The sequence below is a fragment of the Lynx rufus genome, unplaced genomic scaffold, assembly GCF_022079265.1.
Source record: "Lynx rufus isolate CCGP_SWC_20201006 ecotype Redwood Valley unplaced genomic scaffold, mLynRuf1.p SCAF_7, whole genome shotgun sequence".
Taxonomy (NCBI): domain Eukaryota; kingdom Metazoa; phylum Chordata; class Mammalia; order Carnivora; family Felidae; genus Lynx; species Lynx rufus.
The window spans coordinates 46,180,974-46,206,560 of NW_025814889.1; the positions used below are offsets into that span (position 1 = coordinate 46,180,974).

General features: G+C 37.0%; 1 protein-coding gene across 1 annotated transcript in view; it reads right to left on the minus strand.

Annotated features, from left to right (window-relative positions):
• Window positions 1–238: 238 nt before the first annotated feature.
• The window catches only part of LRP6 (LDL receptor related protein 6), a 175,395-nt gene continuing 150,046 nt past the window's right edge, over window positions 239–25,587 (minus strand). The window contains exons 16-23 of the mRNA XM_047066194.1: window positions 19,536–19,745; window positions 16,668–16,793; window positions 11,109–11,345; window positions 10,514–10,624; window positions 5,585–5,815; window positions 3,725–3,861; window positions 2,952–3,049; window positions 239–883 (exon numbers count right to left, since the gene is read on the minus strand). Coding sequence (XP_046922150.1) covers window positions 589–883; window positions 2,952–3,049; window positions 3,725–3,861; window positions 5,585–5,815; window positions 10,514–10,624; window positions 11,109–11,345; window positions 16,668–16,793; window positions 19,536–19,745 — 1,445 coding nt within the window. The 3' untranslated portion in view covers window positions 239–588. The remainder of the gene's footprint in view (window positions 884–2,951; window positions 3,050–3,724; window positions 3,862–5,584; window positions 5,816–10,513; window positions 10,625–11,108; window positions 11,346–16,667; window positions 16,794–19,535; window positions 19,746–25,587) is intronic.

Below are 25,587 nucleotides of genomic sequence, written 5' to 3' on the forward strand. Positions count from 1 at the left end.
TCACTAAAATAATGGGATTCCTAGAGAAAATAAAGCCCTTTGTCCAAAGTTAGTTTTAATACCTTTTTTCTTTTTCCTTTTGTGATTTCTTAAACTTATTGGCCCTCAAATGTTAGCTAACATGAAGGCTATTTGGCTACTTCCAAGTATCTATGGTTTGCTGCTCTGAGATGGACTTGAATTTTTCTTCTTCTTCTCTTTCTCTCTCTCTTTTTTTGGTATTAATAAAGCCCAGACATTCCTGGTCAGTGATGCCTTTATTATTCCTGTTTCCTTTGTACTCAGTCACTTCACTGGGTTTAAGGCATGCTTTGTGTATTTAGTTTGCAAAAATAAAACTTTTAGTACAAATTTATTTTTTATACAAATTTTTATGGCACAAGCAGCAAATCTGCTGTTTTAAGAAAATATATAAATATCCTTTTCTTCTGTACAAATATCTCCAGTATTCCCTACCCCATTTATAATTTTTAACTGTACATGGTCTGCCTCATCTTTCTCTAATAGCTCCCTCCCCCCCTCCAGATCTCAACCAAATTTGTATTTACATTTTTGCGTTGGAGGCAGTCAGAGGAGGAGGGCCCCTCCTCAGGAGGAGTCTGTACAGGGGGAGGGTGGTGGTGGGTAGAGGTGATGAGAGTAGCTCCTCTCTGTGTATGGAGAGGGTGGGCAGCTTTCATAGTTCTCTTCTGCTGACAAGTATTGGCTTCGGGGTGTGGGAGGCGGGGGCACAGGCTCTGAGTCATAGTTCAAGTCACTAGTGTAGCCCTTGGCCGTTGCCACTGAGGTCATCCTCCGGCTGGGAGCATAGTCACTGTCACAGACATCTGTGCTGCAGGGTGTGGTAGGGGGTGCAAAGTGCCGGTAGCTATATGGCCTGTAGCTGGTAGGGGGAGAAAATCAAGAAGCAGACACTTAGTTTTATAGAAAAGCAGTTTCTTCTCTATCAGAATACAGAAGTATTAGATGTAAACTTCAGGTTGAAGATCATACACTACTACAATTAAAAAAATTTTCTTGATGTTTCTTTATTTTTGAGAGACAGAGCATGAGCAACAGAGGGGTAGAGAGAGAGGGAGACACAGAACTCATAGCAGGCTCCAGGCTCTGCGCTGTCAAGCACAACCCAACGCAGGGCTCAAACCCAAGAACTGTGAGATCATGACCCAAACCCAAGTCGGACATTTAACCGACTGAGACCTAATTTATTTCTTGTTGTTCTGCCTTTTCAAGTTCAGCAAGTTTGCAGCATGGCTAACTAATAAAAAAGGCATTGAAAAGAGACGAACACACTAGTGAAAGGAAGCGCTCATTTCAAAGTGCTAGCTCTCACTTCTACTTCTATCTGTAACTTCATATAGCATTTACATTTGAAATATAGTAAAGCTGATCTTATTTCATATTTATCCCAATAAAGGTTTCTTTATATACTCCGTCGCCAAAGTGACAAAAGAGGGGCAAGAGCACGTGCAAAGCTGAAGTAACAATCCACTAAACACCCAGTGCTACAGAGTGTGCCACAAGACCCCATCCCAACACAGAAACCATCTGCTAGCACCCAGGGTTGGTCTCAAAACAAATGGCTAAAGGTTACACGACCTGCTGAGCAGGTTCTCAAGCGGTTTTACTACCAATATTGACATGAGGTCATAGCACTTTTTAGGTTTTATCTTTCTGTCCAATCAGGTTTGAGCCTTGATGAACATTCTAGGCTCAACTAAAAGGCCAAACACTTCCATTTTCATGTTAAAAAAAAAAAAAAAAAAAAAAAAGCTAGGAAAAAAGGAAAGAAAATCAACAAAATTCTTTTACATTCCAGTTCAGACAAGAATCTCAACAAATGATGAAAAGTGACTCAGAAGAAAGAAACTGGGCTTAATTTGAGACGTGGGAAATGGTCAAGTAAGAAATGTTTTTGATGCAATTATGTTGATTTTAATGAAACAATGTTTTATTCAATTTAAAGAAATAACTTTTTAAAAGTAAAAATTTGGGGTCTTTCATTTTGTTTTTTTCAGTTTTGAGGTTTCTGCTTTCTCGGCTTTTTAGAACAAACTAGTGGCAAGGAAAGCAATTTACAATAAAACACAAAAATATCAGCTCAGAATCAGACCTTAATCTTATGTATATAAACTGAAACGGGAATTCTGAGTAAGATACTATCAACAGTTTCACTTGATTTCTACCTATCTGTACGGTTTTATCAGGACAATTTGACTGGAAGTCTAGGAAACACTTAACTAGAAGATAATAGGCACTTGAGGGACACTGATAAACACAGCACTAGGTTAACACAGAGAGTATCAAGCCGCTGACTTTCTGCTGGCCTTTGAAACAAGATGGAAAGAGTAAGGTAAACACTAGTCCTTCTCCTGCTTAACATGCTCTACAGACACAAATCAGCACAAGGGGAAAATGTCCCCATTTTGTCCTACAAATAGATTTCATTTATTTTAGTGAGTTGTGATTTATTCCAGGCAACTTTATGAAGAATTCTTCATTCCAGATGGTGTAATACTGAAGCAAGGGCTGAACTTAAGCTTCTCCCAACTTCTCTCAAATTCTGTGCTCTTTGCACCCCTGCAATTTTACAGCTCTCACAACTCTTTGAACTCCAGTCCTATGCCAATATTCCATTCCTAGGCCACCAAACAAAGCTAACCTGAGCAGTAGCCCATTTTGTAATTAGTTATTTTGGTGGGTAACTTTTCCTTACAATACTGCCAAAGCAGTATTGGGAGCTGACTCTACTTCATTATTATAAAGTCAACACTTGTGACTCTCTCTAAAAAAATGTGTAATGCCTCAAAAGAAAAGGATGTGCGGTAGGGACAACATCAGCATTATTAAGACAAGATGCCTAATCTCTCTCAGTGACCATCATCTATTTATGTAGGGCTACATCAAACCCACTACTTCTTTCTCCTAATGAATACTTCCACTTATCTTACCTGTAGGACCTATGAGTGGAAGGACTATTTGAAGAATAACCAAATTCCATAGTGTAATGTGATCGCTCTGTGGCTGGGGATGGTGGAGGGTTCAAAATCTAAATGGAACAATAATTAAATTATTACAATAATTATTACAATAATAATAATGCCAGATAAAGACCATTAGACTTTCTTTACACTCTCTTCCTTCATCTGTTTGTATTCCTTTCCCTTACACAGTTAGCACAATCTTTCTTTCAAAGAACTGACCTCAAATAGTGCTTCAGGAGTGGGGCTCTCTACTCCTTAAGATACAATTTCATCATGGCTAAACAGTGCAAGGTAATAAGCAGAATATCTATAATCTGTAAGTCACTGGTTTAAGTTCAGCACAATAGGGTTCTGATTTTTTAAAATTATAACATTCAGAGAAAAATCACTGACTTAGGAGAAATAACAGGCATGCTTCCTTTTTTGGGAGGTTACAGAATGAAGGTCATCCTAAGTCTCTCAGGAGATACTATTTAGTAGTTCTACTTTTACCCAAAATATGAAATTACTGTCTAGTGCCTTCAAATATGCTGGTTAATACACAGTAAACTTAAAGACTTTAAAAGTGCTTGCATGGTGGTGGCAAATCTTTCCTAGGAGCCTTATATGCCTAAATAGTATACTAAAAAACTTTCTAAGTTACCATCACTAAGCACCCACATTTAAAGAAGTTTATTAAAAGTCTAGGATCCTATTTATCTTAGCATTCAAAGTGAAACAAAGGAAAACAGACTGCTTACTGCAGGGAAGTAAGTGCCTTTGGTGCTTGAAGAACTACTTGATGATGCTCCTGTGACATGAGCTCGGTCATAAGGGGGTCCACTGCTTCCCCCCATGATACTGAGGGAGCTGATCATTGATTTACCTCGAGACATTCCTAAAATGAAGGAGGATAAATACTGAAGATGATTAAGATCTATACAAATTATTTTTATGTATAAAATATTTTTATTTAATACTAGGATTACAAATACCAATAGCCAAATAGTTTGATTTTAAAACAATTTGTGCTCTCGTTTCCTAACAATGATTGAAAATGCTTAATGCAGAAGGGAAACGAATGTTCTCTAGAAGAGAACACTTCCACTGAGAGCTGGCCTAGAACAAGGCCAAGAATAGCTTCCATCCCTTCCCCCCAAGGATAGAAGCAGCACTCTTCAAAATAAGAAGTTTTCAACTTTAGAGGATTTGCAGAAGAAAAGGCCTATGGAAAGTGGAGGCTGTAAAGCAGGGTAGATTAAACAAGAGATGTGCTCAAAAGGAAACTAAATCCACTTTTAAGGGCATGAATACAAAGTATGGGAGATTTTTCATCTTTTTCATCTAATGTATGCAAATGTTGTTGGAATCACAACCACCAATGCCAGAATTCTATTTTTTCCCAAGTGACTTCCCATATTCCACTAACTGAAAATAGGTATAGCAAAATAAGGAATCATTATCATTAACTTTCAAAATCCTGTTTACTTAGAGTTACACCAGAATAAGTTCTTATTTTCTGACAGCTTTTGCCTGATAACTCCTTCTCCATATTCATTAAAATAATGGGGGGGGGGGGCTTCTTTTCACTATGGGCACCAGAAAGCACTAAAAGAAAGCTGTACTTTGCTAGAGCAATATCGTCTACTCAAGTACACAGAATTTCTGGCTACTTGGCTATGCCAAAACAAACCTGCTATCAACCCAGCTATTTCCAAATCTTTGTTTGCTGAAAAGGAATCCTAATCTATTTGTTTGCACCTTCAATTCCTGTCCTCAGTGGTCCTGAGGTCTCCTAATAGTGCACCTAAAGGACTTGTGGTTTATGACGCTTTACCAAATGTCTAGCTTTCACTTTCAGTAGAGTACATCCAGAAATGCAGTATATGTAGTGCATGCACTAAATGCAATCAGTGTATATATTTTTTTTAACGTTTATTTTATTTTTGAGACAGGGAGAGACAGCATGAACGGGGGAGGGTCAGAGAGAGAGGGAGACACAGAATCAGAAACAGGCTCCAGGCTCTGAGCTGTCAGCACAGAGCCTGATGCGGGGCTCGAACTCACAGACCGCGAGATCATGACCTGAGCCGAAGTCGGATGCTTAACCGACTGAGCCACCCAGGCGCCCCTCAATCAGTGTATATAAATGTGTACGTATTTGCTTTATATTTTTTGGACAATTTCTACTAAGATCTAAGATCTTCTGTATAAAGAGTGCTAAAAGTAAAATAAAATATTTATTCTTATAATTTTTTAAACCCAAAGGAGTCTAGTTTGAAACAGAATCTAGGGGCGCCTGGGTGGCGCAGTCGGTTAAGCGGCCGACTTCGGCTCAGGTCATGATCTCACAGTCTGTGAGTTCGGGCCCCGCGTCAGGCTCTGTGCTGACAGCTCAGAGCCTGGAGCCTGCTTCAGATTCTGTGTCTCCCTCTCTCTGACATCCCTCGTTCATGCTCTGTCTCTCTCCGTCTCAAAAATAAATAAACATTAAAAAAGATTTAAAAAAAAAAAAAAAAGAAAAGAAACAGACTCTAGGCAGTATCTTGTTTCTATAAAGGAAACTTGGCAATGTTGCCAGGACCCAAGACTTGATTCTCAATGGATCAGTCTTAGCTCACCTGGAAGAGATCCTGACAAAGAACTTGGATGTGGCACATAACCAAGGGGCACAGAAGCTGGTCCATGAACTACATAGTCATTAGTCATGGTTTCCCCATCTCCCTTCATACGTGGACACAACATTCTCTGGCAGATGAAGTATATGGTTCCAGACACAAAAATGGTGACAATTACTCCAATAACTGAACCAACTGTATTGGTGGCCTGTGGAGCTGGTTCCTCAGTTGGATCTAAAATGAGAATGCAGTACAGTTATATAATGGAGAAACAACTGCAGACTCAAAATAGTTATTATGAATACATGTACACCATGCCCTATGGGTATATAAATACCATTAGAAATCAAAATGAACTATCCTTAAGCGAAGATAGAAATAAAACGATACACTGAGAAGTATACCTGCAAACTGATAACAAAGATGTAAGTGAATTATACTTAATCATTAAGCTTTAATACAGAGACAGTTAAAATTTATCCTACTTTATTATTTTTTTAATGTTTATTTATTTTTGACAGAGAGAAAGAGAGAGAGAGAGAGAGAGAGAGAGCGCGAGCGAGCGAGCATGAGCGGGGGAGGGGCAGAGAGAGAGGGAGACACGGAATCGGAAGCAGGCTACAGGTTGTGAGCTGACAGCACAGAGCCCAACGTGGGGCTCAAACTCACAGACCGCGAGATCATGATCTGAGCCGAAGTCAGACGCTCAACTGACTGGGACACCCAGGCGCCCCATCCTACCTTATTTTTTTTAATTATTTATTTATTTAAGTAATCTCTACACCCAACATGGGGCTCGAACTCCCGACCCCGAGATCAAGAGTTGCATGCTCCTCCAACTGAGCCAGCCAGGCGCCTCATCCTACTTCATTTTGTATATCATAAAATAACAGGGTTATTTTGAAATTTCAGAGAAAATTTTAGGGCCAAAAGGGATGTACCTAGAAAAGTCATCAAATGTTTTAAATGGAATAACAAAGAAGCCAACTCTGCACCAGCAAGGCACGAGCTCTGAGCCTGATTTTAGGTTTGAAAAGTGACATATAGGCCTGGTGAAGGGAGATGAGAAGCTAAAGATGAACATTAGCTCTCAGGCCCAATATGCTGGTACCTTCAGGGTAAGTCTAGTTGCCTGAGGGCAAGAAACATAAGGTGTCTGGTACCTGAGTGCGTGAGGACTTAGAAAGGTGAGAGCATGAGAGAACCAGAGGAAGACCCTGCCCGTGGCATTCACCTTCATCAGATCCCTGAGCTACCTGAGGCTTTAGAAGCAGGTGGCATCAATATTACAGGTAGAGGGAAACAGCAAAAGGCCTCATCAGATTTAGAGTATTACTCTTCTGCTTAGAAGGAAATTCCTGGGGCGCCTGGGTGGCGCAGTCGGTTAAGCGTCCGACTTCAGCCAGGTCACCATCTCGCGGTCCGTGAGTTCGAGCCCCGCGTCGGGCTCTGGGCTGATGGCTCAGAGCCTGGAGCCTGTTTCCGATTCTGTGTCTCCCTCTCTCTCTGCCCCTCCCCCGTTCATGCTCTGTCTCTCTCTGTCCCAAAAATAAATAAACGTTGAAAAAAAAAAAAATTTTAGAAGGAAATTCCTTCCATTCCGAATAGTCAGACTGTATCTCGCAACTGCAGATCTTTTAAAAAACCTTCCTTCTGCTTCATCTTACCTTAAATCTCCCACCCACAGAGTTAAATTCAGCCCCTAATAGATTAAATAAAAGAAATGAAAGAAAATGGTATCATTAAATTACAAAATATGCAGGGGCTGTCAGTTACATATCTTGTCTGTGGACTCTGGGTTACAGATCCTCCCCAGTCCTTGTGAGCAGCCATCTATCGTATTCCCTTCCAGTGCCTTGGCATTGCTTTCTAAGGCCAAGCGTCAAGACAGAATAGTTTATATTCACTATCTCCAATGCTTAGTCTCTGGGTCACATCCTAACTCACTGAAATCAGGCTCCTATCCTCATCGCCACAGTGAAACTAGTCTGGCAAAGGTCAGAGTTCTCCTATTTGCCATTTTCACTAATTCTTCATCTTACTGACCTCTCTAAACATTCAATACTGCTGGCTCTATGTTTTCTTCTCAAAAATGTCTAAATAGTATCCTTCCAAGATACCACTCTCTTAATTTTACTGTCTCTGATTCTTCTTTTTTCTGTTTCCTTTTGTTGGCTTCCTTCTCTTCTGTTGCCTCTTAGGTGCAGGTGCCTGCCAGACTTCCTTCTATCTTCTACTATTTTCCTCTTCTACGTAACTCTCCCTGAGAGACTTCATCTACTGCTTCAGCTTTAATTATCTTTAACAGTAGAGGCCAAATCTCTCTCCTGAGCTACAGACCCATACAATCGACAACTTCCTGAATAGCTTCAATGGGATAAGCTCATCAGCAACTTTGAAGCGACCTGTCTACACTGCAGCCGTCTTCACCAATATCTGACATGTTTCCTAGATTCCAGGGGTAAAGCAGATCATAAATAAATGATGGCACCTGTGGCAAATCAAAAGCATTTAAATTAAACTTAAATTTAAAAAATTAATAAAAAAACCTGTATCAGGCAAACATTACATCTGAGCCAAGATATGGAATGGTCCTTCAGTTTTCAGTCCCTGCTACATATTTTAGTTAATGACTCCAGCCACTCGGTGAGATACCTATGAGTTAACCTAAACTTATCAACTACATCCAAGTGGTTACAAAACGCTTTTTACTCTATTTCTGAGATAGCTCTGAACTCTATCCCTTCCTTTCCACCACCACTGCTCCTCTTGATTTAGATAATCATCTTCTGCCTAAACTACAATCGCCCCCTAAGAATTTTTATTTTTATTTTTTATTTTTTTAATTTTTTTTTTAACGTTTATTTATTTTTGAGACACAGAGAGACAGAGCATGAACAGGGGAGGGGCAGAGAGAGAGGGAGACACAGAATCCGAAACAGGCTCCAGGCTCTGAGCTGTCAGCACAGAGCCCGACGCGGGGCTCGAACTCACGGACCGCGAGATGGTGACCTGGCTGAAGTCGGACGCTTAACCGACTGCGCCACCCAGGCGCCCCTTGAGAATTTTTAAATTATAGGCTCCAAGTAATTAGATGGTGAAAAAAATTTAGTGGGTTACAACAAGCATTTTAAAACAGAAAACTTCAGAATACATTCTACATAATATAGGTAGATACTATCGCATGACTCGTTTACGTGTGCACCCCCATCTTTGTACTCCTCTTGAGGTGATCCAAAAAGTGTGAAAGCAACCAATGTGTCATTTAGCTGCCTCTAATCTTATATTGGCAATGCATCTGCTTTTACAGCTTTCACAATTACATAGCCATGCCGGTCCTTCACTTAAGTTTGTCAATGGCTGTTACTCTGGATGCTGTCTGGGCTTTTTAGAAGAAAAGCAGAGTCTTCTATGATCTCACCCTTAACGTATGTTCTTTTGCTGATATCCCTCCTCAAGACATAGCCTACATTTTGGCATCCCATTCACATGTAGTTTCCCACAATCTCTCCACTTATCTGTACAATTAACTCTATTCACTGATCAATACCCAATTTTAAGCACCATTTTTCTAAGATGTCTTCCTTGATGAACCCTGTTTTTATTCCTGAAGATCTGACCACTCGCTGTGTTGTGCTACCACTCATACAGATCTCTACAACAGCACGTTTAGTATCATTTACCACACTCCTTTATCAACAGTATCTACTATGAGCCAAGCTATATATTTTATATACATTAAGTTATTTAATTTTCTCACAACCACCAGGCTAAACATTATCTTCATTTTAAAGATAAAGAAACTAAAGTTTGACAATAAATAATTTGCTGGTAAGAGGTGGAGCCAGAATTCAAATCCATCTCTACTTGGCTTTAAAATCGCTATTTTTATGGCGCCTGGGTGGCTCAGTCAGTTAAGCGTCTATTGGTTTTAGCTCAGGTCATGATCTCACGGTTTCATGAGTTCGAGCCCCGCGTTGGGCTCTACGCTGGCAGTGCAGAGTCTGCTTGGGAGTCTCTCTCTCACCATTGTTCTCTGCCTCTCCCCCACTCACGCTATCTCTCTCTCAAAATAAGTAAACTAAAAAATAATAATAAAATAAAATCACTATTCTTACTACAACCTCAACCATAAGAGACTCTGAGAGAGGGAGAGAGAGAGAATCCCAAGCAGGCTCTGTGTTGCCAGTATAGAGCCTGACGTGGGGCTTGAACTCATGAAACTGTGAGATCATGACCTGAGCCAAGATCAAGAGTTGGATGTTTAACCGACTGAGCCACCCAGGCAACCTATGAGTAAAGAGCTTTTAAATGAATTTTATCTAAATTTCATTAAACCAGTTTGACAGGGTAGATCTGATTTATGCTGAATTCCACTCAGAACTAAGTGTATCAATTTGGGATATATTTTATGTCAGGGCATGGTCAATAGTTATGAACCCTGAAGAAACTATGGGTTACGTACCCTAGAGTCTTTAGGCCTAGGGGTATAAGATGGCGTAAGTATCTTCAGGCTACATTTTAAGGAAGCTATTAAAGTCACTGAGAAACTGGTAGAAATATGTCTAGAAAAAAATGAGAGATGATAAACATCAGAAATGATGTTCAGAAACTCTCAAGTTTATGCCACCAACTGATTTCTACATATCTAAATCATTTGAGAATTTCCTAACTCTAGTTGTGGCAAAATAATACTTATTCTTCTCTGATGCTTTCCTAAATGTTTCTGTGAAGAGTTTTGTGCATAAGAAAACCACTGTCTTTAAGGAATTATTACAAGCAAAACATAAAAGATCTTGGTACAAATAACTAGCTTAACATTAATGCTTATTTCTCAATAAGGAAATTCTAAGTGAAACACATCTTTAAAGAAAAAAAGTATTTTAAAAAGTCTCCCAGAAGCGTAATATATAAGATTTTAGTCCTACTTACAACAATCCAGTTCATCTGATTTGTCACTGCAATCCACATTATGATCACATTTCTTATGTTTTCCAATGCACTGACCATTGGAACAGCGGAATTGATCAATTAAACAAAGCACTGGGAAAAAAATGCAAACAATTTTCTTATTTTCATTATCATGTAAAGTGAAACTCTGCCAAGAGACAAAAAGTACTTTCTGGGTACAAATGAAAAACAAATTAGACTTTAAAATATAACTTAAAAGTTATTCTCTAGAGATTTCCATTGGTAGAGAGAAAAAAGTGGAAAAAGAAATCCAGCAGGAAATTTCCTATTTTGCTCTACTCTGTAAAGAATTAAAGAATTCTATCTATGTGCATTTCTAGATACTAAAAAAGTTCTAGAGAATTTATTTGCTCATTTTTTACCACGTTAAAGGTTAGTAGTGCAAAGAGGAAAATGTGAAATTATTTTACACTGTAATAAATTAATCCACTACTTCAGAGCTCACTGGAAACAAGGACTACTTACCACTGAGCCAAAGCAATACTCTGAATTTCAAACAACTGAACATTAATGGGAAAAAAAGACTACACAGCCAGGCCCTAGGAAGTCTGGATACCTTCACAATTCTTCTCATCTGACTTATCCTGGCAGTTTGCATCTCCGTTGCATCGGAGGGCACCATCGATACACTGCCCACTGGCACACTGGAACTGGGACTCCGAGCATACAGGGCAATTGAGCTCATCACTGTGGTCTTCACATTCAGTAAACCCATCACACCGCCAAGCCACAGGGATACAGTCAATTTCTCCGGTGAAACAAGTAAACTGCTGAGGAGAACATGTTGGGGGTTCTTCAAATGACCAAGGGGGAGGGGAGTGACAAAAACACAACAGTCACACAAAGGTACAAACACACCTAGTGAAGCTCATTTAATATTAACATGCACAAAATACTTTTTAATAAATAAAGTTTGTAAACTATCCCTACTAATCAGAGAAGAAGTACAATTTTTACACTACCGCGTTTAGATTCACTAACTTGCAAAACTATAAGGCAGAAGTTTTCTCAAATATTATAACTCAAGTAGGATTATTTGCAATCCATTATAATCTGACACATAATTTAGGAATAATCACTATAATCACCAACCTCTAAATATTTTAAAGTTAGGGAAAGCACTTTGAGTTGTAAACTCAACCCAAAATGGAACACCATTTTAATTTTAATTTAAAAGAACTGACAAATAAACTAGTTATTTACACTTGGGTATTTGGCAGGAAGTTTTTAAAAAATGAACCAGTGAGCCTGTTACTTCAAGGAAAATAATGGCAAAATCATAACACTGTACTTTTGAAGCATATTGTAACAATGGAGCTTTCAACCAGAAATTATAATTTTGGACAATCTGTATCTAACATGGTAAGTTTGACAGATTCCCAGTACTTAAAAGTTTTTTCTTTTTTCTTTTTTAATGTTTATTTTTGTGAGAGAGAAAAAGAAGAGAGAGGAGAGCGTGGAGGAAGGGCAGAGAGAGAGGGAGACAGAGGATCCAAAGCAGGCTCCACACTGACAGCAGAGTGCCTGACGTGGGGCTCAAATCCACAAACTATGAAATCATGACTTGAGCTGAAGTCAGATACTTAGCTGACTGAGCCACCCAGGTGTCCCTAAAGTTTTTTCTAATGAAACTGGTAGTGAGATAAACATGGGGTTTTTGATATTGAATAATGAAATTCATCAAAATCTGAAGATCTGGGAATTTTTGGTTGGAATTCTAGTATTTCCAAATGACCACAGTGTAAGGTTACAAAATCAGGTCTGGGTAAAATATCCAATTAGAAGACAAAATAGATCAGTGGATTTTAATTTAAGAGAGTATGAAAAGTTCATATGGTTTCAAATTCCACATTGCAACTAAATCTACAGTAAACTACCACTGGTCAATACCTGGTGTAGAATTCAAGATATATGTATAATTATTTTAAAAGACTATTATTATAGTTTTCTATTTTCCAACTACATTTCAGGCTAAATTTCCTCATATATTTCAACCCAAACTACATATTACAACAGATTGAATGCAGAAGTAGACATGAGAATCTGGCCTAACATTAAAAGAGATATACAAAAATGTAAAAACAATGCCACATTTCTCACTAAAATTACTTTGCTTCAGAAAATATTGTTATAAATTTTAAAAAATAATTTTTTAATATTTATGTATTTGAGAGAGAGAAAGAGTGCACGCTCACAAGTGGGGGAGGGGCAGAGAGGAGAGACAGAATCCCAAGCAGGCTCCACACCATCAGTGAAAGCCCGATGCCAGGCTTGAACTCACAAACTGTGAGATGACCTTACCCAAGATCAAGAGTGGGGCACTTAACCGAGTCACCCAAGGGCTCCAATATAGTTATAATTTTCTTTTTTTTTTTTTTTAATTTTTTTTTTTTTTCAACGTTTATTTATTTTTGGGACAGAGAGAGACAGAGCATGAACGGGGGAGGGGCAGAGAGAGAGGGAGACACAGAATCGGAAACAGGCTCCAGGCTCTGAGCCATCAGCCCAGAGCCTGACGCGGGGCTCGAACTCACGGACCGCGAGATCGTGACCTGGCTGAAGTCGGACGCTTAACCGACTGCGCCACCCAGGCGCCCCTAGTTATAATTTTCTTAACAGGTTTAACTTTAGAACATGTAAGCGCTTATTATTATTATTATTTTTAACAAATTTTTTTAAAGTTCTTGGTTTTAAATTCTACTACAGTAAATACAGATAAACATAACCCATGCAAACACAAGCTGTTTGGGGCCCTTTTAATTTTTAAAAATGTAAAAGTTGCTAAGGCCACTTTGAGAATTGCCATTCAAGCCCAATTTCCTTGTTTTGCAAATAAGGAAACAGCCTCAGAGAGACTAAGTGACTGCCCAAGGTCATATAGCTTCCTACACAAAGGGATAATTAAAAATAAAAGACAGGACCAAAAGGACAGCCTCTCTAGTTTTAGCCCATTGCCTTTATATCCCAGGCTCCTGGACTTCATTTAAAACCTTCTCTCTTAGTAAATTCTCTAGATAATGTAACTTTGTTAATATCAGAAAACCTCTTATCTTTAAAGTAGAGAATACTGGGGCAGCGCCTGGGTGGCTCAGTCAGTTAAAGGCCTGACTCTTGGTTTTGGCTCAGGTCATGATCTCATGGCTTCATGGGTTTAAGCCCCACACTGGGCTCTGTGCTGGCAGCTGGGAGCCTGCTTGGGATTCCTTCTCTCCTCTCTCTCTGTCCCTCACCCACTCACGCTGTCTCTGTCTCTAAATAAATAGACAAACAAACAAACAGACAAAAAAACTTTAGAGAACACTGCAAATTACAGGTGAACATTTTACATGGGGAATTTGAAGTATTATTTATAGAGGGAATTTGAGCCTATTTTGTATCCAGCACTATACTAGATCATGTGGAGAATAAAAATAGGTAAAATAGGGTCCATGTCCTTAAAGAGCTTATAATTTAATCTGGGGCTAGGAAGAGAAAGAGACTAATGAATATAAAACAAAACATTACTCTGAACTGTATGTCAGGGAAACTGTGGTAACAAGAGTTACAATTCAGAGAAAGGGGGGCGGGGACAATAATGGCTAGTGAAGGTTTAAAGATCATGAGAAGACACTCCTTGAAAAATAAGACTTAGGACGGCATGCAAGAAGAGAACTACATCTTTGAAGTACCGCAAGTAAAGCCACAGAGGCAAAACAAAACAGAACAAAACAGAACATACAAGAGTGGTCATCAAACTCTAAACAGCCAAACGAAAGTAAAGAGAGAAACGAAAGGAGATGGACAGGTAAGATGAGCTCAAATGAAAACACATCTTGAGGGTCAGGAATTAAGATTCTGTGTTTCATTTACCTCCACTGTATAATCAATGTTAAATCACACACACACACACACACACACACACACACACACACACACACACACTTTTTTAAAGATTTTAAGTAATCCCTACACCCACCATGGGACCTAAATTCACAACCCTGCGATCAAGAGTCATACCAACTGAGCCAGCCAGGCGCCCCCGCAAAAAAATGTTGTATACAAACACTGACTACGGTTTTATTCTTAAGAACAGAAAAAATGAAAACAATTAAAATGTCACTCAACATGAGAAAAAACTGTGGCATATTATCCAGTGAAACACCACTCAGCAATAAGAAGAAAAAAACTACTGATACATTCCACTATATGGTTGAATCTCAAAAACAATCTCAAAAATATTAACCAAGAGAATCAGACACAAAAAGAATACATACATCGTTATTCCTTACATAAAATGCAAGAACAGACAAATCTAAATTATGGGGATAAAAATCAGAATAGTGCTTACTTCTGGAAGAGAACCAGCTGGAAAAGGGCTCCAGGGTACTTTTCTTAATGACACACTGTATATCTTGAGTGTTGGTAACCCATTTGTTAAAATGCTTTATTAATGTAATACATGCATTTAAAAATTTTAATACATACATTGAAAATAATCACAAAATATGAAGAAAAAATCAAAGTTCTTTTAAAAGACATTTTCTTTAAAGAAAAATTTCTTTAATGTTTATTTTTGAGAGAGAGAGAGAGGGAAACAGAGTGTGAGCAGGGGAGGGGCAAAGAACGAGGGAGACACAGAATCCGAAGCAGGCTCCAGGCTCAGAGCTGTCAGCACAGAGCTTGAGGCGGGGCTTGAACCCATGAACCTTGAGGTCATGACCCGAGCCAAAGTTGGATGCTTAACCAACTGAGCCACCAAGGCGCCCCTAAAAGACATTTATTTTCTAAATGGAAGATGGTATATTTGACTCAATTTTATCTATATTATCATTACATAAAGGTAAGCATTTCTAAGATTTGCCTTACTAGAGTAATAATAATCTAGCACCTTGATACGGGAACATATCATTGCTCTTTTTTTTATTGTGGTAAAATATATGTAACAAAGTTTACTATTTTAACCATTTTAAAGTACGTGGTTCAATGACATTAAGTACATTCACATTATTGTGCAACACTTGTTATTCTGAGGGAAGATACTTCAAGAACCAGAGCTTAACTTTTACTGTGTACATATTTGATCTCCCCAACTAAACTGTATGCTCTATCTCAAAGATATTCAAATCTCCTGTAGTCCGAGCAGAGTGCCTCACAGGTGCTACTAAATACATGGTTATTTACTTATTTTTTAAAGTAAAGTTAGAAGAATAAAATATTTTTATAACACCTTATCAACAACTTTTCTGAGTGTATAAACCAATCTTTGTTTACAGAAACATGTATTTAAGTAGTTGTTGTCATAGCAGAAAACAGCATTAAAACTTTTTTTTCTAACTTGAGCCAAATTTTGGCTACATTTTTACATGAGCTTATGGTCATAATGTTTAATAGCTGTATAAACTCAGTTATTTAACCTAATTTTCCTATCATTAGAAATTAGATTGCTTTCAGATTCCTGCCACTGTAGAGAAAGAAGTCTTTTTCTTTCAGTTGAATTAATTTAGAATTATCCGCAAGAAGATTATTTCTGAATCAAGGGAATGAATATTACTATGGTATTTAATGTTACCACAATATGCTTTAACAAGGGAATATACCAATTTGTTAATGCTCTCATGAATGACTGAACCAATTTCACTACAACATTATTGTAGTGATATCTTAAAAAAATTTTTTTGCTAGGTAAATAAGTAAAAACAATAGGGAACTACCAATAGATTTGAATAAAAGAATATTCTTTTCACTGGATACATTCCCAGCAATGATACCTAAACTTGGTAGAATCTAGAATTCAGTAGATGGAGATTATAGGAGGTAGAATTAATTCATTTCGTTACTCTCTGGGGTGAAAAAAGCTACTTTATAATTAGGAAATACAGTCATTCACAAGATGAGTTCCCCTCCCCCCAAAAGGGCACTTCCTCCTTAGTCCCAAGATTAGGTTACACTTATTACCTGTCATGATGGATTCACTCTCCGAATAACCCAGAAGGCTAGGATGATGCAGATGAATGGAATACAAGGGACTAATCAAGTTAGGAGAAAGAGCAATTTCACTGACAATTCACAGAATGCTAGACAGTTATGGAACATGTTAAGTGGCACTTGGCCTTGCACAAGAAAGTAACGTATTTACCTCCACATGATAGCTCATCCTGAAGCAGAACCAAGTGCATGGGGCAAGAGCACCTTGTAGTACCATCTCCTTTTACAAGACAAATATGTGAACAGCCACCATTATCCTGAGCACAAGGGTGCTGTCCTGAAAAAAAGAGAAAAGAAAAGAGAAAAAGGGAAAGGGAGGGAGGTAAGGAGGGAGGGAAGAGGAAAAGAGAGAAAGGAAAGTAAGGGAGGGAGGGAGGGAGGGAGGAAAGAAAGGAAGACAGTTCAGTCAAAATCTATTTATGAACTGCCAAGAAAACCAAATGTAAAATTACCTCGGATTTTAATTTCACTAGCAGTATAATTCCTCACTCTAATCCCTACAAAAAATTGCAAGAAAATAAGAGCAATTTTAAAATGCAAAATACTTGTATTTAACCACTGTCTTTAAATATTTGTATCTAAAATAAAGTTGATTATTGAAACTAAAAACATTGTTAGGGAGAATGCAGAAACCTGGGTTTTTCTATTTAAAATATAAAAAGTCTTCTAAAGATTTTAACTCAGAAATTCTACCTTTATAAAAGATGATTTTACTTGAAAACTGTATTATTTTAATGAAATATAGAAATAATAAAATACAGAAAATTAGAGTTGTTATATTAAAGAAACTTAAGTTCACATGGATTGCAACCACTCAGAGACAATAAAAACTATTTGCTTGATCAACTGCAAAAGGTAACTTGCAATGTTACAAATGTTTAATTTCCTTATATTTAGGCTAAATTAAACTAATACAAAGTTAAGTAACTTTTCAAAGTCTGTCTCACAAATTGTATTTAATAGAGTTGCTTTCAATTTTCTACTTAGCCTGTGTTAAAAGTAACTTGACATCTGTCATCAGAATACCAGCATCTAAAGTAGCCACCCATTTATCTTCTGCCTTCTCAATAACACATCACCCGGCTTTCAGTGTGTGTTGATGAGATTGAAAGTCAGCTATCTATAAATGCGAAGATGTGCTATACTATATAGATGTCTCAAGAGAGACATCAGTCATACTGTGTACTAGAATGCACAACCTACATAGCACAAACCTTATTCCATGACACATTTGATAAAAATCTCACTCTCTTTAATGTTATTAGAAATTGGAAAAAAAGGGTTTTCCAATTATAAAACCATATTTAAATGTTGATTATAAAAATAAAAACATTCCCCCTAAAATTCTGAAAATCTCCATTGAGATTTTCTGCAATAAAATAATCATTTGTCAACTGAATAAACAGCTTAGAAATTATTGCCTTTTTTATTTATTTAAAAAAATTTTTTTTAATGTTTATTTATTTTTGAGAGAGAGACAGAATGCAAGTGGGTTAGGGGCAGAGAGAGAGGGAGACACAGAATTTGAAGCAGTCTCCAGGCTCTGAGCTGTCAGCCCAGAGCCTGACGCGGGGCTCGAACTCACAAGCTATGAGATCATGACCTGAGCCGAAGTCAGATGCTCAACTGACTGAGCCACCCAGGCGCCCCTATTGCCTTTTTAAAAAATGTTTATTTCGGGGCGCCTGGGTGGCGCAGTCGGTTAAGCGTCCGACATCAGCCAGGTCACGATCTCACGGTCCGTGAGTTCGAGCCCCGCGTCAGGCTCTGGGCTGATGGCTCAGAGCCTGGAGCCTGTTTCCGATTCTGTGTCTCCCTCTCTCTCTGCCCCTCCCCCATTCATGCTGTGTCTCTCTCTGTCCCAAAAATAAATAAACGTTGAAAAAAAAAAATTAAAAAAAAAAATGTTTATTTTTGCGAGAAAGCGTGAGTGGGGAAGGTGCAAAGAGACGGGGACAGAGGATCCAAAGTGGGCTCTGGCTAATAGCAGAGAGCCCGATGCAGGGCTTGAACTCACAAACTGTGAGATCATGACCTGAGCCAAAGTTGGATACTCAGCTGACTGAGCCACCCAGGCACCACGAAATCATTGCCTTATTTCTATTAAGTGTTCAGCATTAAGTCACATGTCATAACTTAGAATGACAACAATTCTAATTCTCAAATACCCTGAACTTCTAAAGTTCAGGAACAGTGACAACATAATGAAGACCTGAACGAGCAAAGGTGCTCTCCTTCTGCTATTCTCCTCTCATACTCCAGTTTGATTTGAAAGCATTGTGCTGAGAAGTTAAGGAGCTTCAATAACTCTCTCTTTAATATTTCATTTAACATTAGCATTCCTGGTACAATCACATAAAACCCAGAGTAGTGATTGCTATGAGGGGTCTTTTGATACTAATAAGAAATTAGGGCAAGATGATGAGCCATATTAAAAAGTTTCCAGTAGGGTCAAAAAAAAAAATTATGGGTACTTTTCTAAGCTGACAACTGAAAAATTTACGCAGGAGGAAAAAACAAACACTTGTTAATCACAGTCTTCTCTAAGTTTATTTCAAAAACTTTTGAAAATAATTTTTAGTTGTTTTTGCTTCATAAGGTTATTCCAAGACAACTATATTCATCATTATATAATTTTTGTTTTAATTCAAACTATGGGGGCACAGGGAACAAAAGAAATATATACTTTATACCAGTATTCTTCAAGGGGCTGAAGGTGAGAAAGAAGGCATGCAAAGAAGAGTCTGCTGTATCTGGGGCAATTTTTGAAAATGAACAAAACCATTGCTTTCCCCACTCCTGTTTTATGGGGAAATGATGTTTAATTTGAAAAAGTTCCCAGATGAGTTTGATGTAAGGTTTTAAAAACACAGAGTTTAAAAATTGGCAAAATTAAAAGTGCACAAAAATCTGTTAAAAAAAAAAAAGGTAAGAAGACACAGAAGAACATCTTAATTCCATCTTAATCTCTTACAACAAATATGAATCCTGCAATTAGCAGTATGTCATCAGCACTTACTATATTCCTGTAGGTTCAGCTCCTTTACTGCATGAATGTCACTAAGCTGGGCAATTCGAGCCTGGACTTTGGTTCTACCCTCTCGACCTGTCATGTCAATTTTTTCAATCATTTGCTGCTGCTTGTCAATCCAATATAGCCAGTTTTCAAACACAGTCAGTCCCACAGGCTGCAAGATATTGGAGTCTTCTAATACTATTCGGTTGGCACCTTGGAAAGGAGAACATTCAACAGCAATGATTCATGTGGGTCAAGTCATGCATTCAATAATTACTGATTGAATACCAGTTAGATTCTAAAAGTATTGAAAAGGAAAATATGGTAAGTAAGCTCTTTACCACAAGAATTAAAAATCATTCTGAGAAGATATATATATCAGAAAACAGATTAGACACTTAAGTACAAACAAAAGCAAGTAAGTGCCCAACACACAGTAAATACTTTAGTTCATAGAAACATGGACAAAAACTTAAGAGCAGTTTTCAAACATTTTTAAAAAGCAAATTCTATTCTTCAAATTAAACTTTATGAAAAGCCTTAACATATAAAACAGATAAAAATGGTACTTCTCTGGATAAAGCAGAAAAAAACAAATCAAGAGCAACAAAACCCTGAAGAGCAGGATGCTTTTGATGGGGGCAAGGCATTCACAGAACAAAAAAGAATCCCTGGAAATTAAATATATGAAAGCTCGAAAAAAATCCAACAGGAGGGTTTGAAGATAAATTGGAAAAACTCTCTCAGATAAAGAGATGGAAAATAAGAGAGAAAAATACTCACAACATCTGAGGAAAAATCAAGATTCAACATCTGAGTAAAAGTTCCAGAATGAGAAAACAAATCATTAAAGAAACAACATTAAAAAACAAAACAAAACAAAACAACCTTTCTAGAACTCAAGATGTAAGTTTCCAGGGGTGCCTGGGTGGCTCAGTCGGTTAAACATCCAACTTCAGATCAGGTCATGATCTTACAGTTCATGGGTTCTAGACCCGTGTCTGGCTCTGTGCTGACAGCTCACAGCCTGGAGCCTGAAGCCTGATTCGGATTCCATATCTCCCTCTCCCTCTGCCCCTCCCCTGCTAATGCCCTGTGTCTGTCTGTCTGTCTGTCTCTCTTTCAAAAATAAACATTAAAAACAAAAAAAAGATGTTACATTTCCAGATACAAAGGACTCACCTAGTAACGAGTTCAATGAAAAGAAAGAAACAGAAGAGGGAAGTCAGGGAGTGATCACACAAAAGCATATTATCATTAGATTCTAGAATATTTAGGAAAAAGAAAAGATGTTAAAAGTTTCTGGAGGGGAAAATAAAGGATCATATACAAACAGTTGGGAATCACAATGACATGAGATGGTTGAAGACAACAGAGTTCTGCCTTCAAAACGGGGAGATAAAAATAGTTATGAAACATGAATTCTATACATATCCAAATTATCAATCAAATGTGAGGGGAAAAAATTCAGACAAATAAATGAAAATTTTTAACCTCCTATGAACCCCTTTCAAGAAATAATAGAGGATGCATTCTACCAAGAAAAAGAAATTAGCCAGAGACATGGAATCCAGTAAATAGGGCTCAGCACCAAGGAGAAAGGCAGGTGCATTCCCAGGATAACAGTGAAAGGAAGTTGGCCTAAAAAAGCAAGCAAATCCAGATTGGAGCAAGATGATAAAGAAATTCAAGAGGTATGCTTTCAATTAAAAAGAAAAAAGATGGATTGCTTGATCCATCTGTATGTACTGAAATAATATTTACATTAGACAAGATTAACTTCAGGGGGGAAAAAAGCTACAGAAGGCAACACAGTTAAAGGTAATATTTTCATAGCCGTAAATAACAATTAAGTATGAACTTAAAAATTACGATATAACTATCCTGGGAGGATAGGAGGAGAGTTCATATGAGTATTTTGGCCTTATATGGTTTAAGACAGCAAAATCTTTATCTTCTATTAAATAAGTCAACTTGTGATGTCTAAAATTGAAAAATGGAGAAATAGCAGCTTTAAGCAAGTTATTTTAAAATAGATGCCTCAGAGTGGGAAGTGAGTATGTAGGAGAACAGTAGACTTATTTTCTGTTATAACTGAGTATAAGCATTTGATTTCCACAAATATTTACATGTATTACTTTGATGAGATTAAGTTAAAAATAAGAAGAAGAATGAATTAAAAGGATTAGTTGTGCAAGGATGGTTTCAAGTGGACCACTGAGAAAAAAAGAGCTGTCAACAGTGTCACTGTAGAATCCCAGACATGATAAGGACCTGATCTACTTTGATGGCAGTGATAAAAGGGGAAGTAAAACACTGGAACCAACAATGAAGATACACTTATTTATTCAACAAACTACGCATGTACTAAATGCAATCCAGTGTAAAAGGCTTTGTGGCAGGCTCAAAATATGAAGCAGAAAGAGATCCCAAGATAAAAGTGTATGATTATCTGTGAATATACAAGCAAGGAAAAAATAAAACTACCAGTTTTACACTAACCTTTTTCAGAAAACAGAAAAAGAGGAAACATTTTATGAGGTCAACATAACCTTGATGGCAAAATGCCAAGTACACTATAAGAAAGGAAAATTATAGGGTAATCATTCTCATGAACACAGATACAAACCCTTAAACAAAACATTAGCAAATAAAATCCAGCAATATATAAAAAGGAAAATGTTATCATGCCGAGTTTGATTTATTCTAGAAAACTAGGAACAGAAGGAACTTTCTTAATCTGATAAAAATGTTATTTACAGAAAACCTTAGCAAACATAATACCTAATCATGAAGTATTGAATGCATTCCTCTAAATCAAGAAAAACAAAACAAAACAAAACAAACACCCAAGGATTCTATTGTTCTATTCAACATTGTACTGGAGGTACCAGTCGGTGTTATAAGGTAACAATGAAAAAGTACTGCAAAAGAAGAAATGAAACTTTCATTATTTGTAGACAAATGGTTCTATGACATACAAAATCATAAAGAAACCACAAATAAATGAATTTAACAAGGTCCCTGGGAATAAGCTCAATATAACAGGAATGGAAGAAAAAGAAACTATGTCTATATTCCAGCCATAATCAGAGATTAAAATATTAAAAATTTAGAATTACCACTAGCTTTACCACTAGCATTCAAAAGCTTCAAATACCAACGAACAACTCTAGTGAAGATGGGAAAGACCTCTAAGAAGAAAACTATAAAACACTGAGGGAAATTAAAGTTCTAAAAAAGTGGATGAATATACCATGTTCATAGTTTGGAAGACTAATATAAAAATAATTCTCTCTAAATTGACCTATAAATTCAAAGCAAACCCAGTCAAAATTCCACTAGGTTTCTTTCATTCTTGGTGGAAACTCAGAGATAGATTCTAGAATGTATATGGAAATGCAAAAAAAAAAAAAAAAAAAAAATGCAACAGCCATTGTAATGAAATACTAAGGATGAACATTGCCGAATAAATTTGTTTATAACATTATAATGAGTAAGACAATAAAATACCACATAAGACAAAGTAACCAAGGGAACATCAGAAACAAACTCACAGAAATACAGTCACTTCATTTACAACAAAGGTGACATTAGAAAATAGTGGAGAAAGTATGGTCTTCTCTAAAACTGGTGTTAAATAGTAACATGAAAAAAAAAATTTTTAACCCCTACCTCACCCCATGCCCAAAAATAAATTGCCAATGGATCATAGATCTAACTAAGAAAAGTTAAACAAAAAAATTTTAGGGAGTGCCTGGGTGGCTCAGTTGGTTGAACGTCCGACTTCAGCTCAGGTCATGATCTCACAGTTCGTGGGTTCAAGCCCCGCGTCGGGCTCTGTGCTGACAGCTCAGAGCCTGGAGCCTGTTTCAGATTCTGTATTTCCCTCTCTCTCTGCCCCTCCCCTGCTCATGTTCTGTCTGTCTCTGTCTCTCAACAATAAATAAAAGTTAAAAAAAAAATTTTTTTTTAATTTTTAGGAACAAAACCCATAAAATCCCTTTGTAACTTTGCAGTAGGCAAAGGTTTCTTAAACAGAACATAAAAAGTACTAATCATAAGGGGGAAAAATTAGTAAACGGTACTGCACTAAAATTAAGAACTTTTTCATCTAAGGACACTACTGGAAGAGTGAAAAGGTAAATCACAAATTGGAAGATTTATGCAACACATACCCACCTCTATAGAGAAAAGTATAAACATGTACTAAAAATTATCAAATAAGACCTAAACAAATGGAGGGATCCATCACAGTCATGGATGAAAAGACTGAATTTCTTTAATATGCCAATTATCCTCCAATATATATGTAACTTGATAATGGATTAATAGTCTGAATAAAGAGTTTTTAAAAATCAGTGATAGAAAAAATATCAACAAATAGCAATTCACAGAAGAAAAAAATGAATGACCAATAAATTAATATCAAACAGGGAAACGCGAATTTTGTTACTGAGATATACTTTTAAACTACTGCAGTACTAAAAATTTAGAAGTCAAACAATACCAAATATTAGAGGGACAACTCGCACACTTCTGGTGGGTATCTTAAATTGATATAATCATGTTGAAGAGCAATCTGGATATATCTATTCAAGGTGAATATATACATAACACATTAAATAGCAATTCTACTACTAGGTTCAGGCCATTAGAGAAATGTTCAAATATGTGCACAAGAATATTCACTACAACATTGCTTTTAATGCCAAGAAACTGGAAATAGCAGTTGAGACAGCAGAATAGAGAAATTATAGAATGATTCATGTAATGAAATACTATTTAGCTTGAAAACAAATGACAGAGTTTTGGATCAACAGGGATCATCTCAAAACCACGATATATCTGGAAAAAAGCAAGTTACAAAAGAATACACGATACTATTTATATTAAAAAGTGAAACAAAAGTTCAAATATATGTGTAATGTGTATGCATGGCAAAAGACACACATACACACACACAGCAAAATATGCATGACGAAGAAAAACATCAAAAGTTACCTTAAGGAAAAGAGGGAGGAGAATAGAATTGGGGATGGATATGTAAGGGCTTCAAAATTCTCTCCGAAGTATTGTCTCAAGGACAAGAAATAGTTCAAAAGCAAAAATGGCCCAAAAAACTAAGATTTAACAGTTGGATGATAGGAACTCATACTTTCTGTATGCTGCAACCATTTCATAATTAAGGGTAGGGAAAAAAAAAGGCATTAAAAAAATGGAAGTTAAATTAATAATGATAGTGTTTTTGGATTTTTTCTTTTCTAAACTGTCTTTAATGGACATGTGTTAATTTCATAACAAAAAAAAAACATGACAAATGTAGAGAAAAGGAAAGAAGGCTAATAAGACCAATAAGAGTTAAAACACTGACATAAATAACTATTATTCAAATTAGAGGTGACATAAAAGATATAGGTGAATAGATGAGGGAAAGAATATTCCATGTGAGGTATGTGTATACATATGGATAAATGTGTGCATGACTGGAATCAGAAAAGGCATAATGGAAGGAGGCATTTGAACCTGAAAAGAGAGTATTTTCTAGTTTAAGAAAGTTATAAATGTATTCAAACATATAAAATTCAAGTGATACAGAAATACTCTCAACATATTAGTATGCTAGCCTTCCAGACCTTCCTCAAGGTATATCTCCTTGCCTATTCCTTGAAGAAAATACAAACATACCCATGTGTTTCTTAATAGTATACCTACCTATTTGTATGTGTGTATAGGTACACATGGGTATACACAGTTTAAGTATTTTTAAAGAGCAATCTGCCATCAAATATAGTGTGGGCATGTACATACATATATAAAATTAATTTAACCTTAAACAAAAACATTGTCATGCAACTTAATTTCTAAAAATTATCCTTTGGGGCAGCTGGGTGGCTCAGTCAATTAAGCGTCTGATTCTTGATTACAGCTCAGGTCATGATGTCATGGTTATGGGACTGAGTCCCACATCAGGTTCTACGCTGGGCATGGAACCTGCTTAGAATTCTCATTCTCCCTCTCCCTTTGTTCCTCCCCTGGTTCTCCCATGTACACG